This window comes from Salvelinus sp. IW2-2015, linkage group LG20 (assembly GCF_002910315.2).
Source record: "Salvelinus sp. IW2-2015 linkage group LG20, ASM291031v2, whole genome shotgun sequence".
NCBI lineage: Eukaryota > Metazoa > Chordata > Actinopteri > Salmoniformes > Salmonidae > Salvelinus > Salvelinus sp. IW2-2015.
Genome location: NC_036860.1, coordinates 79150903 through 79168265, shown reverse-complemented (window position 1 = coordinate 79168265; position 17363 = coordinate 79150903). Strand labels below are relative to the sequence as shown.

Here is a 17363-nt window from a genome sequence, read left to right as displayed (position 1 = left end):
AGGTGTATCTCACTGATCATCCCTAAAGCCAAAACCTCATTTGGCCGCCTTTCCTTCCAGTTCTCTGCTGCCTGCGACTGGAACGAATTGCAAAAATCTCTGAAGTTGGAGACTTTTATCTCCCTCAACAACTTTAAACATCTGCTATCTGAGCAGCTAACCGATCGCTGCAGCTGTACATAGTCCATCGGTATATAGCCCACCCAATTTACCTACCTCATCCCCATACTGTTTTTATTTATTTACTTTTCTGCTCTTTTGCACACCAGTATCTCTACTTGCACATGATCATCTGATGATTTATGACTCCAGTGTTAATCTGCTAAATTGTAATTATTCGCTCCTATTGGCCTATTTATTGCCTACCTCCTCATGCCTTTTGCACACATTGTATATAGATTCTTTTTTTCTTTTTTTTCTTTTTTTTCCTTTTCTACTATGTTATTGACTTGTTTATTGTGTACTCCATGTGTAACTCTGTGTTGTTGTCTGTTCACACTGCTATGCTTTATCTTGGCCAGGTCGCAGTTGCAAATGAGAACTTGTTCTCAACTAGCCTACCTGGTTAAATAAAGGTGAAATAAAAAATAAAAATAATTTTAAAAAACATTGGCTACGGAGAACGTGATCACACAGTCATCCAGAGCACCTGATGCTTTCATGCATGCTTCAGTGTTGCTTGCCTCGATGCGAGCATAGAAGTTATTTAGCTTGTCTGGTAGGCTTGTGTCACTGGGCTCGCGGCTGTGCTTCCCTTTGTAGTCCGTAATAGTTTGCAAGCCCTGCCACATCCGATGAGCGTCGGAGCCGGTATAGTATGATTCAATCTTAGTCCTGTATTGACGCTTTGCCTGTTTGATGGTTTGTCGGTGGGCATAGAGGGATTTCTTATTAGCATCTGCGTCCTTTGACCACTTCCTTATTAAGCGAGTCACTGGTACTTCCTGCTTTATTTTTTGCTTGTAAGCAGGAATCAGGAGGATAGAGTTATGGTCAGATTTGTCACCCATCAGACTATTCTTGATTTAATCTTGTCTTTACATATACTAAATAGCATATGTGTGAKATTTGTTTTGATTTAGAATGGACCATTATCATGCACCTGTCTCGGAACAGGGGCAGGGGGAAAAATACATGTAATCTATGCACTTAAATAGCGAATGGAAAACGCTTTTCCCGTGGTTCCTTTTCATGCCAGCCAGGTCGATTATACTCCTGTTGTAAAGCGAAGCAGTGTGCTTAATATTAGGAAAGTTGATATATAAATATAGTAGGCCTAGCCTATAAAAAGCTGATGGGATCCTCCTATTTTTAATAGAGGCCATCAAAACTCTGTTTTCTCACGCAATTGCATAGCCTATAGAAATGTTGCTCAACATGAGCTCATGGGCTCTCATGAAATGTTTTATTTTTTTATTTTTGATAACATTTGCATTGATGTCAGAGTGATTAGAGGGACAGGCTCAGTACCAGGCAGTTAGCAAGTTTYGTAGGCTGCTAATGACCATCAGCAGCATCAGAGCTTTGAGAAGCCTAGTTACCGTGACTACAGTCACATGGAATTTGACTGCGGTCATATGACTCGTGACTGCCGGTGTGACGGTAATACGGTCACCGTAACAGCCCTATGCTCTGGTGATGCTGGAAGGGGAGGCGTTGGGAGGCATGGGGGTATCGAGCGGCCCTCTGGTGATGCTGGAAGGGGAGACGTTGGGAGGCAGGGGGGTATCGAGCGGCCCTCTGGTGATGCTGGAAGGGGAGGCGTTGGGAGGCAGGGGGGATCGACGGGCCCTCACGGTGATGCTGAAGGGGAGGCCGTTTGGGAGCAGGAGGAGTATCGAGCCGGCCCTCTGTACCGGTATGCTGGAAGGGACGTTCGGGGAGGCAGAGGAGCGACCAGGTACGCAGGGTAGACGCCCTCTGTGATGCTCAAGTTGGGAGGCGTTGGGAGCAGGGGGACGTACGAGCGGCCTCGTTGATGCTGGAACGGGAGGCATTGGGAGGCCGGGGGTATCGAGCGCCCTCTGGCGATGCTGTGGAAGGGGAGGCGTTGGAGGCAGGGGGGGTATCGAGCGGGCCCTCTGGCGATTGCTGGAAGGAGGCGTTGGGAGCAGGCCCGGCCGCGCGTTTCCAGCCGATCACGCAGAGGGCCGCGCGCGGAATACCCCCCTGCCTCCCAAACGGCCTCCTTCAAGGCATCACCCAGGGAGTATGCGAGCGGCCCTCTCGTGATCTGGAAGGGGAGGCCGTTGGGAGGCCAGCGGGACGCCTCCCGATAAGTATCGACTGCCCTCATTAACGTGTCGATGCTAGGACCAGGGGATCACAGTAGGGGGCGTGCTCTGGGAGGCAGGATAACCTGGCGGTCACGTGTTCGCAGACAGAGGGAGGGCTATACTGTGTTTCAGATACGAGAGGGGTATCAGCGCCCTCTGCCGCGTCCTGACACTGACGATGACCTTGGCCTCTGGTACTAATGGAAGTAGAGGGCAGCAGAGGTCTCTCTCGCTCATTTGTGTGTGTGTGTGTGTGTCTGTCTGTCTGTCTGTCTGTCTGTCTGTCTGTCTGTCTGTCTGTCTGTCTGTCTGTCTGTCTGTCCTCCACTATCTCCTTTATGTTTGTTGGTGTCTACAAGGTGTCAGTCATTATCTTCCATCTTCTCTCCTCTATCTCTCTGGTTCTCCCCTTCCCTTTCTCCTTTTGTCCACCTCCAGTCCATTCTCTCTACATGTTGTTCTTACCYTATCCCTGTATCGTTTGAAGAGCTACAATGTTCTGAACAAGGAAAATCTCCACCATGACATAATGGTCCGTTTTTAGGTCAAACAGATCATTATCACTGCAAGAGCACATTACGGTGGCTAACTACTAAACAACTATCCATTGGTCAAAATAAATGGTCTGAAAAAGCAGTCAACATGGCAGTTACCTTATCTATTATGAGTTCAGAATACAAGTAGGATTTTGCCTGGGTTACGTCTCGTTACGCAACTGAGCTTCTTGGTAATCCCCTCTTTTATAATTGAATTTCGATTTGCGCCTTACAAAAAGAGGGAAATAATCCCTGTCATTGATCTTTGCTGGTATTGATTAGTCTGCGTAAGATTAAGCACATTATGTGATTGACTGTACAATCAGTGGTCCGTAGAAGAGMGACAGATGGTGAATGACAGTCAGTGAGAGAGACAGACCCTACATCTCCCCCTGCTGCGRCCCCTGTCTCTGACTAAGTCTGTAGGGTAGAACAATTCTTACTAAAATAACTCCAGACAACAGGAGGTTGGGGGCACCTTAATTGGGTAGGATGGGCTCATGCTAATGGCTGGAGTGGGATTGATGGAATGATATCAAATACCTCAAACACATGGTTGAATACCATTCCATTCACTCCGTTCCAGCCATTGTTATGAGCCGTCCTCCCCTCAGCAGCCTCCACTGCTCCAGACGTTCCCTACGGATTTGGTTAAGTTTTTCTAAATGAAAACATGCTTCATGATTCTGCGTATACTGTATTTGTTTGTGTTAGCTATAGGTTTGTGTGCATGTGTGTGTTTGTGTGTGTGTCTCAGTTTGTGTCTGAGTGTACTGTATGTATGTGTTTGTATGTGAGCGTGAGTGTGTGTGTGAGTCTGTGTGTGTGTCTGTTGTGCATACTGTATTAGCAGCAGTGTTGCCTTGGGGCTCCAACTGTGAGGGCTGGGCTGCCGGGTGCAGAGGGAGAGGGAGGGCGGTGTTTACAAACGTTCCCCTCTCTCAATTTTCTCCCGCCCTCTCTTCCAGCCACACTCCTCAACATGAGCCTGAAACAGAAACTCCAACCTGTGAGTACTCCAACTCTACTCTCTCACTCCCTTATTCTCTTCTTTCTTTCTCTTCCTGTCTCACTCCTGTCCTTTTCTGCCTCTCCTCTTACCCTCATGGTCATCTGGTGGTTCGTAGCAGGCTACCTAGCTCCATCCTCCMTATTGACAGTGAGGCAGGGACTGTGARGGATGTTGTTAGTGCTGATGTCATCTTGTTGTCGTCATAATTTGTCTTGTGTCACTTGTCGCCCACTTTGTTTTCATAGGTGATAATTATGTTGATGTTTTGTGGGCTCCAGGGTACTTGTTGGTKTCTGGAATTTGGAATGTTCATTTGATTAGCATGAATCAAATTTCATTTTGTTCTGAAAATMATTATTCTAATTTCAAGAGAACAGTTCACAGTACCTTAGAGGTGTTTGTTTTAGTGTATGAAACAAAACTAGTGTCAGAGGTTTTTCAGACTGGATTTTCAGACTGGATTGTTACTGAAGTATTAACATAGTTAGGTGCTCTTTATGCAAATAGCTAGTGTTTGTTTTTAATCTTAAAAAATATATTTGTTGTATTCTATGTCAGATGTCATTGTATTTTCCAATAAGGACTGTTAACTGTTATAAGCCCTGAGTGGTTTGGGTAAAACATTGTGGTGCAGACGGCATGGAGCTTATTCAGGCTATCATTATGAAACAGGACTGGAAATTATGTCAATAATCTGAAATTACCCAGATGAGTGAATCTGGGTAACACACACACACACTCACACTGCCAATCGCTCAGCTTGCTCCCACAGGTTCATCATGCTAGATGTTAAATTCAGTCCTCAGGGGGAGAATCCTGATCGTTGGTACGAGAGCGCAGTTGTCAGAGAAAGAGCACAGTGACACGTGGAATCATAACCCTCATTTAGCCACAAACATTGATAGCAATAAGYCCTAAGGTCCTGAGCCCTATGTAGCCCCCAGCAGTCAGGTCTCCTTTCATACGGTATGTAGCAAACAGTACTGCAGGTGTAGAATCTTCATTTGATCACCCTGTTGCAGGAGAACTTTCCTGCAATGCAGAAAATGTAAAARGTGTTGTGTATTTGAGGTTTAAAAATGCTTCTGAAGTTTATAATTTCCACTTTGAAATGCCATTAATTATAATCCACATAATAATTCACATTTCCTGTTGCTGCGTTATTTTCCTGCTGTATCGAACTGGCTAAAATTAAGATCCTACATCTGTACAGTACTTTAAATGCTCTGCTATGAGAGGTTCTGCAGTGCATTTTGACATCCTCAGTCTTCAGTCAATCCTTTCAGTTTGTTGTTTCAAATTGTTTATTCAGGGTAAGAAATGCATTAACTGAAGTATCCATTTAATTAAAGCTCAGTCCTACTATTCCCTGTATTAGATTAGTTTACTGACTACTGGAGCAGCACCCCCTGGACTGGGCGAGAGTTGGGTCATAGAGCGGTAAGTGGGCAGTGTGTAGTCTGGATGGCAATCGATAGGAGGCTAACCATGTGGTGTCATTTTATCACCTCTAGGACTAACTGTATGTGGGAACTTTAGCCTTACAGGTTTGTTCTCTTACTTTGAGTCTGAACATCTTTTCCATTTAAGAATCAAAGCTGTGAGGGTTGAGAGAGGTCAGATGTTCTGGAAAGAGATGGAAATTGTCATAGGAAGCTTTCACCTTGTACTCTCAGGTTATTTAGTAGGGCAAAAACCTTGTAGCACTGAACATGCCGCATTTAATGTACCTGTATTTTGTGATCCAGCTAAGTAGGGACATTGGAGAGGGTTGTCAGCAAGGGCACCATGGTAACGCTGTGTGTTATTACAGATTATTCTGTCACCATGGCTATGTTCATAGTTATGCAAACTATACATGCAAAGTAGGATGAGCCAGTGGAGGTTTCACCAGACTAGCCTGCAGAACATGTTGACTGTAGTGGTTCCACCAGTCTAGCCTGCAGAACATGTTGACTGTGGTGGTTCCACCAGTCTAGCCTGCAGAACATGTTGACTGTGGAGGTTCCACCAGTCTAGCCTGCAGAACATGTTGACTGTGGAGGTTCCACCAGCCTAGCCTGCAGAACATGTTGACTGCGGAGGTTCCACCAGCCCAGCCTGCAGCACATGTTGACTGTGGTGGTTCCACCAGCCCAGCCTGCAGCACATGTTTTTAACTGTCATGACTCTCGAGTGAGACACAACAACAGATTTTTATTTATTTTCTATTTAACCTTTATTTAATAAGCAAGTCAGTTAAGAACAAATTCTTATTTACAATGACAGCCTACCCCGGCCAAACCCAGCGACGCTGGGCCAATTGTGCGGCGCCCTATGGGACTCCCAATCACATCCGGATGTGATACAGCCTGCAATCGAACCAGGGACTGTAGTGACTTCTCTTTGCACTGAGATGCAGGGCCTTAGACCGCTGCACCATTTGGGAGCCCATATGGGTGATATCAGAGAGCACATTGTGCACCATGGTCTGCCTATGTCCAGAGCTGTAAAAATACTTGAAAGTACTACTTAAGTAGTTTCTTGGGTACTGTACTTTACTTTACTATTTATATTTTTGACAACTTTTACTTTTACTTTTATTTTCCGAAAGAAATTATATATACTTTTTACTCCATACATTTTCCCTGACACCCAAAAGTATCATTACATTTGAATGGTTAGCAGGACAGGAAATGGTCTAATTCACACACTTATCAAAGAGAACATCCCATGTCATCCATACAGCCTCTACGTCAAGCACACAGACAGTTTTGACCAATACTGCCCTCCTACACAAGCACTCACAAAAGGTGTTAGTGAAAATGAACCAAAATCACCCAGCTCTTTGCAACAATCCCTGTCGATTTGCTTGTAAATTAGGGCACTTACCCTGCTCTGCCATTGGCCGAGGGCAGTGAAGGGGACATGGTGTGGCAGGTGAGCTGCAGCAGGGTCTTTTAAAAGGCCAGTGAGCGAGGTGGGGCGGGGGAGAAGGGTACAGACAGCCAGGCAGCCAGAGAGGGTCCACTCCCCAGCAGTGGTCTGTTAGAGCTGGGCACATAGGCACTGGCCACTGGGTAGCTGATCTGGAGCATTGTGCTGGACATAGCGGGCTAGGATGGAGCAGGGGAGGACCTACATGTTCTGGGGGAGACAGGGTGGGCTGCTGGGGAATTTGAGGGGGACCAGGTGTCGTGCTCCTCCTCCTCCTGCTGCTGCTGTGTCGGGACCAGAATAAACTGGAGCTCCTGGATATGGAGGCTCTCATCGTTGTACCGGTTAGTAGGAGCACTAGGGTCAGACTGATTTGAAATGATCTATGTGAGTGTGATCTCTTGGGTTATTGTTGTCGATTCAGATACTGTGGTTTCGATGATGTGTGTGAGGAAAATTTAAAAAATGTTGGTAATATTATGGTCTGTGCTGTCACTATGAGACACAATCACTAAGGTCCTCTCTGTATTTCATTTGCACTAGGATTTACATACTGGTTATTATAGTTGATTTGGTTCCTATTTGGCTGTACTGCTGCGTTGAACACTCAGAAATCAGACCCCCGTCAACCATGTAGATATTTGTCTTGTGAAAAGCTGTGCGTTGGCTTCTACAGGGTTTGTGTTGAGTCCTTCGAGACAGATATTGTTTATACTCCAGGACATAATTGTCTTCATGACAACATGCCTGGCTAGTTGTGAGACTGAGGGATGTTTGTGTGAACATTTACACTCATTGCATTGTTATTACACACACACACACACACACACACCACACACACACACACACACACACACACACACACACACACACACACACACACACACACACACTACTCCCTCTTTGTCACTCACTCTGGACTACACATTAACTCTGATTGATTTGTGACAGTGCTTGAACAGCTAATGGAGGGTTGTTGTGTTTTTTTGCTGCTGTTCTAGTTGTGCTGAGGTGATAGACGTGGGTTTGGGGCCCTGGTGTAGACACAGTAGGTAGTTAGACAGAACACAGTTGCTCCCCTTCCTTCCCCCAAAGGGCACAACAAAGACAATATCAGGTCCTGTTCTGCTCCTCTCTTKTGAACTGTCTTCTGCTCTGGTTCCCTGAACCCACGTCCCTCGGGTTTCTCGGCACAATTCTCTGACATGACTCACTCTCTTTCCCATTTCTTATACAGCTTTCCATTTTGCTWAGGCTGTTTGGCTTATCATCTCATATTATTGGGGTTCTAATCAAGGCCTTTTCAGCAGGGTGGTGAGGGGCCATTGTGACGATATTCCGTTTCAATTCTGTTTCACTTTTACTGCCCATGATTAATCTAGATTCAGCAGGACTCTCTGACCGTCTCTGCCCTCTCCCCTTCTAGGTACTGTCCCTAGGGGCTGATGTCCTGCCAGAGTACAAGCTCCAGGCGCCTCGCATCCACAAGTGGACCATCCTCCACTACAGTCCCTTCAAGGCGGTGTGGGACTGGGTCATCCTCCTGCTGGTCATCTACACGGCCGTCTTCACCCCCTACTCCGCTGCCTTCCTGCTCAACGAGGTGGAGGACGAGCTCCGGCGCTCCTGTGGCTACACCTGCAACCCCCTCAACGTGGTGGATCTGGTGGTGGACGTCATGTTTATCGTGGACATTCTCATCAACTTCCGGACCACATATGTCAATCACAATGACGAGGTGGTCAGCCACCCGGGGCGCATCGCCCAGCACTACTTCAAAGGCTGGTTCCTCATTGATATAGTGGCAGCCATCCCCTTTGACTTGCTCATATTCCGCTCTGGCTCTGATGAGGTGAGATGGATGGAGGAAAAGGTGGATCATTTTAATCTATGTGTAGTATTGGTCCTTTTTTTGCAGTGTTGGTCAGTGTACCAATTCAACAAAGCCTCTCTCATAAATCTTCTTGTTCTTTTACATTAATTGCTTTGTTTGTACATTGAACCTCTRTCCTCTCAGCCCCAGACGACCACTCTGATTGGCTTGCTGAAGACTGCTCGGCTGCTGCGATTGGTGCGTGTGGCGCGGAAGCTGGACCACTACTCAGAGTACGGCGCTGCCGTTCTCTTCCTCCTCATGTGCACCTTTGCCCTCATCGCCCATTGGCTGGCCTGTATCTGGTACGCCATCGGCAACGCGGAGCGCACCAACTCGGCCCGCATCGGAGGCATGAAGATCGGCTGGCTGGACAACCTGGCTGAACAGATTGGTAAACCATACAACGACACAGACCCTGCCTCCGGCCCCTCCACCAAGGATAAATACGTCACAGCGCTTTACTTTACCTTCAGCAGCTTGACCAGCGTGGGCTTCGGCAACGTTTCCCCCAACACCAACCCTGAGAAGATCTTCTCCATCTGCATCATGCTAATCGGCTGTGAGTACGTCACCAGTGTGTCTGAGTACGTCACCAGTGTGTCRGAGTATGTCACCAGTGTGTCTGTGTCTGTATTGTGCCTGTGTGTCCAGAGTGTTCATWTGCATTGCTGCATTACTTTYAGTGTAGTACCACCGATCATTTTAGGTGGATGTCACTGACATGTCTCTCTGTCGTCTCCTGTAGCTCTGATGTATGCCAGTATCTTTGGTAACGTGTCGGCTATCATCCAGAGGCTGTACTCCGGCACGGCCCGTTACCACACCCAGATGCTGCGTGTCAAAGAGTTCATCCGCTTCCACCAGATCCCAGAGGGACTACGCCAGAGACTGGAGGAGTACTTCCAACATGCCTGGTCCTATACCAATGGCATCGACATGAACGCTGTGAGTCACTCTCAAACACACATTCATATACAGCCAAACACACACACATCCATACGCACGCGAAAAACACACACGTTCATATTCACATGAAAACACATATTCCCTACTTGCCACCTGAGTTTTGCCGCCATTAGGTGCTCACACAGGGAGACCTAACAATGTAAATGATGTGCGTCATATCCTTTGTGTTAGTAGATAGATAGTGTCCTGCTGGTTGCAGAGAAGAGAAAAGCATTAGCCCTCTAACACCACAGGAACATGACGTAGCAGAGAGCACGTCTGTCAATTCAATCTGAACAGAGTTGATCACATAGACACTGTGTTTGTGCATGTGTGCCCTTGTCAATAGTGAGAATCAACTGAAACAGCTCTCCCCCCACTCGCTCTCTCTCTCTCTGTCTCTCTGTCTGTCTCTCTCTCTCTGTCTCTCTCTCTGTCTCTCTCTCTCTCTCTTCTCTCTTTCTCCCTCTCCCATTTCTCTAGGTGCTGAAGGGTTTCCCTGAGTGTCTGCAGGCTGATATCTGCCTCCACCTGAACCGCTGCCTGCTCCAGAACTGCAGGGCCTTCAAGGGGGCCAGTAACGGCTGTCTGCGGGCGCTGGCCATGAGGTTTAAGACCACCCACGCCCCTCCGGGCGACACCCTGGTCCACATGGGAGACGTCCTCTCAGCTCTCTACTTCATCTCTAGAGGGTCCATAGAGATTCTGAAGAGAGAGATAGGGTGGTGGTGGTTTACTGGGTAGGCTGAAGGGTGGTGGTGGTTACTGGGTAGGCTGAAGGGTGGTGGTGGCCATACTTGGTAGGCCTGAAGGGTGGTGGTGGTTACTGGGTAGGCTGAAGGGTGGTGGTGGTTACTGGGTAGGCTGAAGGGTGGTGGTGGTTACTGGGTAGGCTGAAGGGTGGTTGGTGGTTACTGGGTAGGCTGAAGGGTGGTGGTGGTTACTGGGTAGGCTGAAGGGTGTTGATGTTTACTGGGTAGGCCTGAAGGGTGGTGGTGGTTACTGGGAGGCTGAAGGGTGGTGGTGGTGTTACTGGGTAGGTCTGAAGGGTGGTGGTGGTGGTTACTGGTAGGCTGAAGGGTGGTGGTGGTACTGGTAAGGCTGAAGGGTGGTGGTAGTTCTGGGTAGGCTGAAGGGTGGTGGTTACGTGGGTAGACTGAAGGGTGGTGGTGGTGGTTAAGTGGGTAGTATGAAGGGTGGTGGTGGTTACTGGTAGACTGAAGGGTGGTGGTGGTTACTGGGTAGGCTGAAGGGTGGTGGTGGTTACTGGGTAGGCTGAAGGGTGGTGGTGGTTACTTGGTAGACTGAAGGGTGGTGTGTGTGTGGTTACTGGGTAGGCTGAAGGTGGTGGTTACTGGGTAGACTGAAGGGTGGTGGTGGTTACTGGGTAGACTGAAGGGTGGTGGTGGTTACTGGGTAGACTGAAGGGTATTGGTGGTTACTGGGTTGGCTGAAGGGTGGTGGTGGTTACTGGGTAGGCTGAAGGGTGGTGGTGGTTACTGGGTAGAGAAGGGTGGTGGTGGTTACTGGGTAGGCCTGAAGGGTGGTGGTAGCCATACTTGGTAGGCTGATGGGTGGTGGTGGTTACTGGGTAGGCTGAGGGTGGTGTGGTTTGGTAGGCTGAAGGGTGGTGGTGGTTACTGGGTAGGCTGAAGGGTGGTGGTGGTTACTGGTAGACTGAAGGGTGGTGGTGGTTACTGGGTAGGCTGAAGGGTGGTGGTGGTTACTGGGTAGGCTGAAGGGTGGTGGTTTACTGGGTAGGCTGAAGGGTGGTGGTTTACTTGGGTAGACTGAAGGGTGGTGGTGGTTACTGGGTAGGCTGAAGGTGGTGGTAGTTACTGGGTAGGCCTGAAGGGTGGTGGTGGTTACTGGGTAGGCTGAAGGGTGGTGGTGGTTACTTGGTAGAGCTGAAGGGTGGTGGTGGTTACTGGGTAGGCTGAAGGGTGGTGGTGTACTGGGTAGATGAAAGGGTGGTGGTGGTTACTGGGTAGTGCTGAAGGTGGTGGTGGTTTACTGGGTAGGCTGAAGGGTGGTGGTGGTTACTGGGTAAGCTGAAGGGTGGTGTGGTGGTTACTGGGTAGGCTGAAGGGTGGTGGTGGTTACTGGGTAGGCTGAAGGGTGTGGTGGTTACTGGGTAGGCTGAAGGGTGGGTGGTTTTACTGGGTAGAGCTGAAGGGTGGTGGTGGTGGTTACTGGGTAGGCCTGAAGGGTGGTGGTGGTTACTGGGTAGACTGAAGGGTGGTGGTGGCCATACTTGGTAGGCTGAAGGGTGGTGGTGGTTACTGGTAGGCTGAAGGGTGGTGGTAGCCATACTTGGTAGGCTGATGGGGTGGTGGTGGTTACTGGGTAGGCTGAGGGTGGTGGTGGTTACTAGATAGGATGAAGGGTGGTGGTAGCCATACTGGGTAGACTGAAGGGTGGTGGTGGCCATACTTGGTAGGTTGAAGGGTGGTGGTAGTTACTGGGTAGACTGAAGGGTGGTGGTGGCCATACTTGGTAGGTTGAAGGGTGGTGGTGGTTACTGGGTAGACTGATGGGTGGTGGTGGTTACTGGGTAGACTGAGGGTGGTGGTGGTTACTAGATAGGATGAGGGGTGGTTGGTGGCCATACTGGGTAGGCTGAAGGGTGGTGGTGGTTAGGTAGGTGAAGGGTGGTGGTGGTTTACTGGGTAGGACTGAAGGGTGGTGGTGGTTACTGGGTAGGCTGAATGGGTGGGTGGTGGTTACTGGGTAGGCTGAGGGTGGTGGTGGTTACTAGATAGGATGAAGGTGGTGGTGGCCATACTGGGTAGACTGAAGGGTGGTGGTGGTTACTTGGGTAGGATGAAGGGTGGTGGTGGCCATACTGGTAGACTGAAGGGTGGTGGTGGTTACTGGGTAGGCTGATAAGGGTGGTGGGTGGTTTTACTGGTTAGGCTGAAGGGTGGTGGTGGGTTTACTGGGTAGGCTGAAGGGTGGTGGTGGTTACTGGGTAGGCTGAGGGGTGGGGTGGGTGGTTACTGTAGGAGCTGAAGGGTGGTGGTGGTTACTGGGTAGACTGAAGGGTGGTGGTGGTTACTGGGTAGGCTGAAGGGTGGTGGTGGTTACTGGGTAGGCTGAGGGTGGTGTCTAGTAGATGAGGTGTGTGGATGGTAGCTGAAGGGTGGTGGTGGTTACTGGGTAGGCTGAAGGGTGGTGGTGGTTACTGGGTAGGCTGAAGGGTGGTGGTGGTTACTGGGTAGAACTGAAGGGTGGTGGTGGTGGTTTGGGTAGGCTGAAGGGTGGTGGTGGTTACTGGTAGGCTGAAGGGTGGTGGTGGTTTACTTGGGTAGACTGAAGGGTGGTGGTGGTGGTGGTTACTGGGTAGGCTGAAGGGTGGTGGTGGTTACTGGGTAGGTGCTGAAGGGTGGTGGTGGTTACTGGGTAGGCCTGAGGGTGGTAGGTTGGTTATTGGGTAGACTGAAGGGTGGTGGTGGTGGTTACTGGGTAGGCTGAAGGGTGGTGGTGGTTACTGGGTAGACTGAAGGGTGGTGGTGGCCATACTTGGTAGGCTGAAGGGTGGTGGTGGTTACTGGGCTTAGGCTGAAGGGTGGTGGTAGCCATACTTGGTAAGGCTGATGGGTGGTGTGGTTAACTGGGTTAGGACTGAGGGTGGTGGTGGTTACTAGATAGGATGAAGGTGGTTGGTAGTCCATACTGGGTAGTACTGAAGGGTGGTGTGTGGCATATATTATTTACTTGGTATGGTTGAAGGGTGGTGTAGTTACTGGGATAGACTGAAGGGTGGTGGTTGGCCATTACTTTGGTATAGGTTGAAGGGTGGTGGTGGTTACTTGGGGTAGACCTGATGGGTGGTGTGGTTACTGGGTAGACTGAGGGTGGTGGTGGTTATAGATAGGATGGAGGGGTGGTTTAGGCCATACGGATAGGCTGAAGGGTGGTGGTGGTTTACTAAGATTAGGAATGAAAGGGTGGTGGTGGCCATACTGGGTAGACTGAAGGTGTGGTGGTGGTTACTGGGTAGGCTGAAGGGTGGTGGTGGTTACTGGGTAGGCTGAAGGGTGGTGGTGGTTACTGGGTAGGCTGATGGGTGGTGGTGTTAGGGTAGGGCTGAGGTGGTGGTGGTTATAGATGGATGAAGGGTGTGTGGCCATACTGGGTAGACTGAAGGGTGGTGGGTGGTTACTGGGTAGGCTGATGGGTGGTGGTGGTTACTGGGTAGGCTGAAGGGTGGTGGTGGTTACTGAGATAGGATGAAGGGTGGTGGTGCCATACTGGGTAGACTGAAGGGTGGTGGTGGTTACTGGGTAGGCTGAGGGTGGTGGGTGGTTACTGGGTAGGCTGAAGGGTGGTGGGTGATTACTGGGTAAGACTGAAGGGTGGTGTGGTGGTTAACTGGGTAGGCTGAAGGGTGGTGGTGTTACTGGGTAGAGCTGAAGGGTGGTGGTGGGTTACTGGGTAGGCTGAAGGGTGGTGGTTACTGGGTAGGCTGAAGGGTGGTGGTGTTACTGGGTAGACTGAAGGGTGGTGGTGGTTACTGGGTAGGCTGAAAGGGTGGTGGTGGTTACTGGGTAGGCTGAAGGGTGGTGGTGGTTACTGGTAGACTGAAGGGTGTGGTGGTTATGTAGGCTGAAGGGTGGTGGTGATTACTGGGTAGTGCTGAACGGGTGGTGGTGATTAACAACTGGGTACTGGGCTGGCAGGGTGGTAGTGGTTACTGGGTAGGCTGAATGGGTGGTGGTGGTTACTTGGTAGACTGAAGGGTGGTGGTGGTTACTGGGTAGCACTGAAGGGTGGTGGTGGTTATGGGTAGGCTGAAGGGTGGTGGTGGTTACTGGGTAGACTGAAGGGTGTTGGTGGTTACTGGGTAGGCTGAAGGGTGTTGGTGGTTACTGGAGATAAGGGTGTACTGAGAGGGGTGGTGGTGGGTTAGCTGGGGTAGGTCTGAAGGGTGGGTGGTGGTTACTGGGTAGGCTGAAGGGTCGTGGTGGTTACTTGGTAGACTGAAGGGGGTGGTGGTTACTGGGTAGACTGAAGGGTGGTGGTGGTTACTGGGGTAGCCTTTTTTGGTTAACTGAGGCCGGCGCGTTCTTGGGCAGGAAGAGTGTAGGGTTAGTAGGTGGGATATTAGCTTCGCTAGGTCTCGGCCTGCACTAAGGTTCTAGTTTCTCTCTCTCTCCTCCTCCTCTTCTCTCTCTCTTCTCTCTCTCTCTCTCTCTCTCTCTCTCTCTCTCTCTCTCTCTCTCTCTCTCTCTCTCTCCTCTTCTCTCTCACACACACACTCACACACACACACACACACAACACTACTGTGGTGTGCTGTTTAGCCAGAGGTGTTTGGGCACGGCTCCACTTCCATTCCACAGTGTCATTGATTACCGATCCCCGAGTTGCTCAGACCCACTGTCACGATCGTTGTAGTGAGGAGACCAAAGCGCAGCGTGATGTGAATACATACTTTTAATGAACGACGAATAAACACGAAGACCACTAATAACAAATTAACGTGACTGCTATAAACAAAGAGTGCATACATGCAACTTCACAAAGACAATAACCCATAAACCAAACTGGAAATGGCAACCTAATAGGATCCCCAATCAGAGACAACGATCAACAGCTGCCTCTGATTGGGAACCAATCTAGGCCACCATAGACCTACATATGTCTAGACTAGACACACACCTAACATACAAAAAACCTAGACAAGACAAAAACACACATACCACCCTCGTCACACCCTGACCTAACCAAAATAATAAAGAAAACAAAGAATAGTAAAGTCAGGGTGTGACACCCACTCTCTCTATGCTAGCCTGTCTCGCTTTGATTCGTCTCCCCTCTGCATTTAAGTGGACACAAAGTCAGGCCTAACTGGATAATGTAGAGCATTAGTGTTATTGTTTTACTCTCTGAAAATCTAGAAATAATCCAGAAGAAATCATCGTCAGGGTAGTTTTGTAGACGGAGTCTTTCCACTCCCCCTGGTGGTGTATGTGAGTGAGTTAATGAGTGTTTTTATGCTTATGTTGTCCAATTATTTTTTTGTTCAAACATTGCTTTCTCCATTGTCCTTCTATTCACCTCCTTTTCCTCTTTCACCTGTGTCACACCTTTCAACCTCATCTCTCCATTCTCTCTCTCTCTCGTTCTCTCCGTAGGTCAGAATGATATCTTCGGGGAACCCATCTATCTTTTTGGGCGTCCAGGGAAGTCCAGTGCAGACGTCAGGGCTTTGACCTACTGTGACCTCCATAGGATCCTGAGGGAGGACCTGCTGGAGGTGCTGGACATGTACCCAGACTTCTCCGACTGCTTCTGGACCAACCGGGGATCACCTTCAACCTCCGAGATGTGAGTACATCAGGGGGGGACAGAGAGCACCCTCCAACCACTAGTAGGTACTGTTCATGTTGGGCCGGTTTCCTGGACACAGACTGTGTAGTCTGGACTAAAAATCATTCTCAATGGAGAATCTCCTTTGAAAGTGCTTTTTAGCCCAGGACTAGTCTTAGTCTGTGTCTGGGAAACCAGCCCTTCGTCATAATGAGAGCTTAGCACAAGGTCAATGAGTTTTAGTTAGGCAAACTAATGCAAAAAGCATTACTTCTTGAATAAGTATTGTGTATAAAGCTGATGATTGATGATGTGTGTGTATTGTGTTGTAAAGTGTGAGTTGTTTTTTGTTGAGTTACTGAAGCTGATGTGTATTAGGTAGATAGAATGAACAGGCACCTCCCAGTGAGGACTCTGAATGTGGATACCGACGGCCGCGGCCACGACGCACGAGAAACCGGCCTGGTGAGTGTGTGTGCTTCTGCTCATTATGTCCTCATGGTTTTCTTATACATTGTTAAAAGTTAAAGTAGTGTTACTATCAATGATATGTCTAAAGTTGTGGTGATCATTGTACCTGTCATGGTTGTGTGTAGATGCATGGACCGTGAGGACTCATTTCCAGACCAGTCGTGTGCTTTGGGAAACCACAGCGGCCCGGACACAAGCTCCCACTGGGAGGGCATGTGTAGCAGCGCCAGCGCCTGCTCCCAGTCCAGTGACGATGAGATGAAGCCCTGGGACATAGCATAGCAGAGCTGTACCCCTCTGTGGACGACACGATGACTACCCCCCTGCTGTGGTCAGCCTGCTGCCTCCCAGCGGACCCTCAACCAGACATGGGCACCCCTGGACCGAGGAAGTCACATACACAGGTAAAGAGAGACTGAGATATAGATACACAGTATTAGGCATGAACTAACTAAGATCAGTGGACTGTACTATGTTATAACCTGCATCAAAGCATTCCCACAGGCATTCTGCTCTTTCTCTACATCCCAGCTGCAGCCCCCATCAACATGCCCGGCCCAGGGGTGTATGGGTATTGGCCTGACCGGAGGACCAGTCAGTTGTCAGATCCCCAGCGTCGCTGCTCCTCAGTCAGGGCACCTACCACTCTCCTCCCTGTGCAGAGGACAGGCCCAATGAACTGGAGTCCAGAGTGGAGCTGCTACAGTCCCAGCTCCACAGGTATAGAGGAGAGGAGAGAAGAGGAGAGGAAAAGTGAGGAGAGGAGAGAAGAGGAGGGAAAAGTGAGGAGATGAGAGAAGAGGAGAGGAAAGTGAGGAGAGGAGAGAAGAGGAGGGAAAAGGGATGACAGGAAAGGAGAGGAAAAGTGACGAGGGCACAGCAAAGAGGATCTTTAGAATGGAATTGTGAGGAGAGGAGAGGAGAGGAGGAGAGGAGGAGGAGGGAGAGGAGAGGAGAGGAGAGGAGAGGAGAGGAGAGGGAGGAGAGGAGGAGAGGAGAGAAGGAGAGGGTGAGGA

The 17363-nt window shown here is 49.4% G+C and overlaps 1 protein-coding gene across 1 annotated transcript in view; it reads left to right on the top strand.

Annotated features, from left to right (window-relative positions):
* Positions 1 to 17363, top strand: part of kcnh6a (potassium voltage-gated channel, subfamily H (eag-related), member 6a) — a 44682-nt gene that overhangs the window by 21467 nt on the left and 5852 nt on the right. The window contains 13 exon segments of the mRNA XM_024012819.3: positions 8167 to 8592; positions 8758 to 9175; positions 9362 to 9561; positions 10045 to 10283; positions 10342 to 10361; positions 15702 to 15866; positions 15869 to 15898; positions 16255 to 16345; positions 16473 to 16602; positions 16605 to 16656; positions 16659 to 16751; positions 16879 to 16980; positions 16983 to 17067. Of these exon segments, the coding sequence (XP_023868587.2) occupies positions 8167 to 8592; positions 8758 to 9175; positions 9362 to 9561; positions 10045 to 10283; positions 10342 to 10361; positions 15702 to 15866; positions 15869 to 15898; positions 16255 to 16345; positions 16473 to 16602; positions 16605 to 16656; positions 16659 to 16751; positions 16879 to 16980; positions 16983 to 17067 (2051 nt within the window).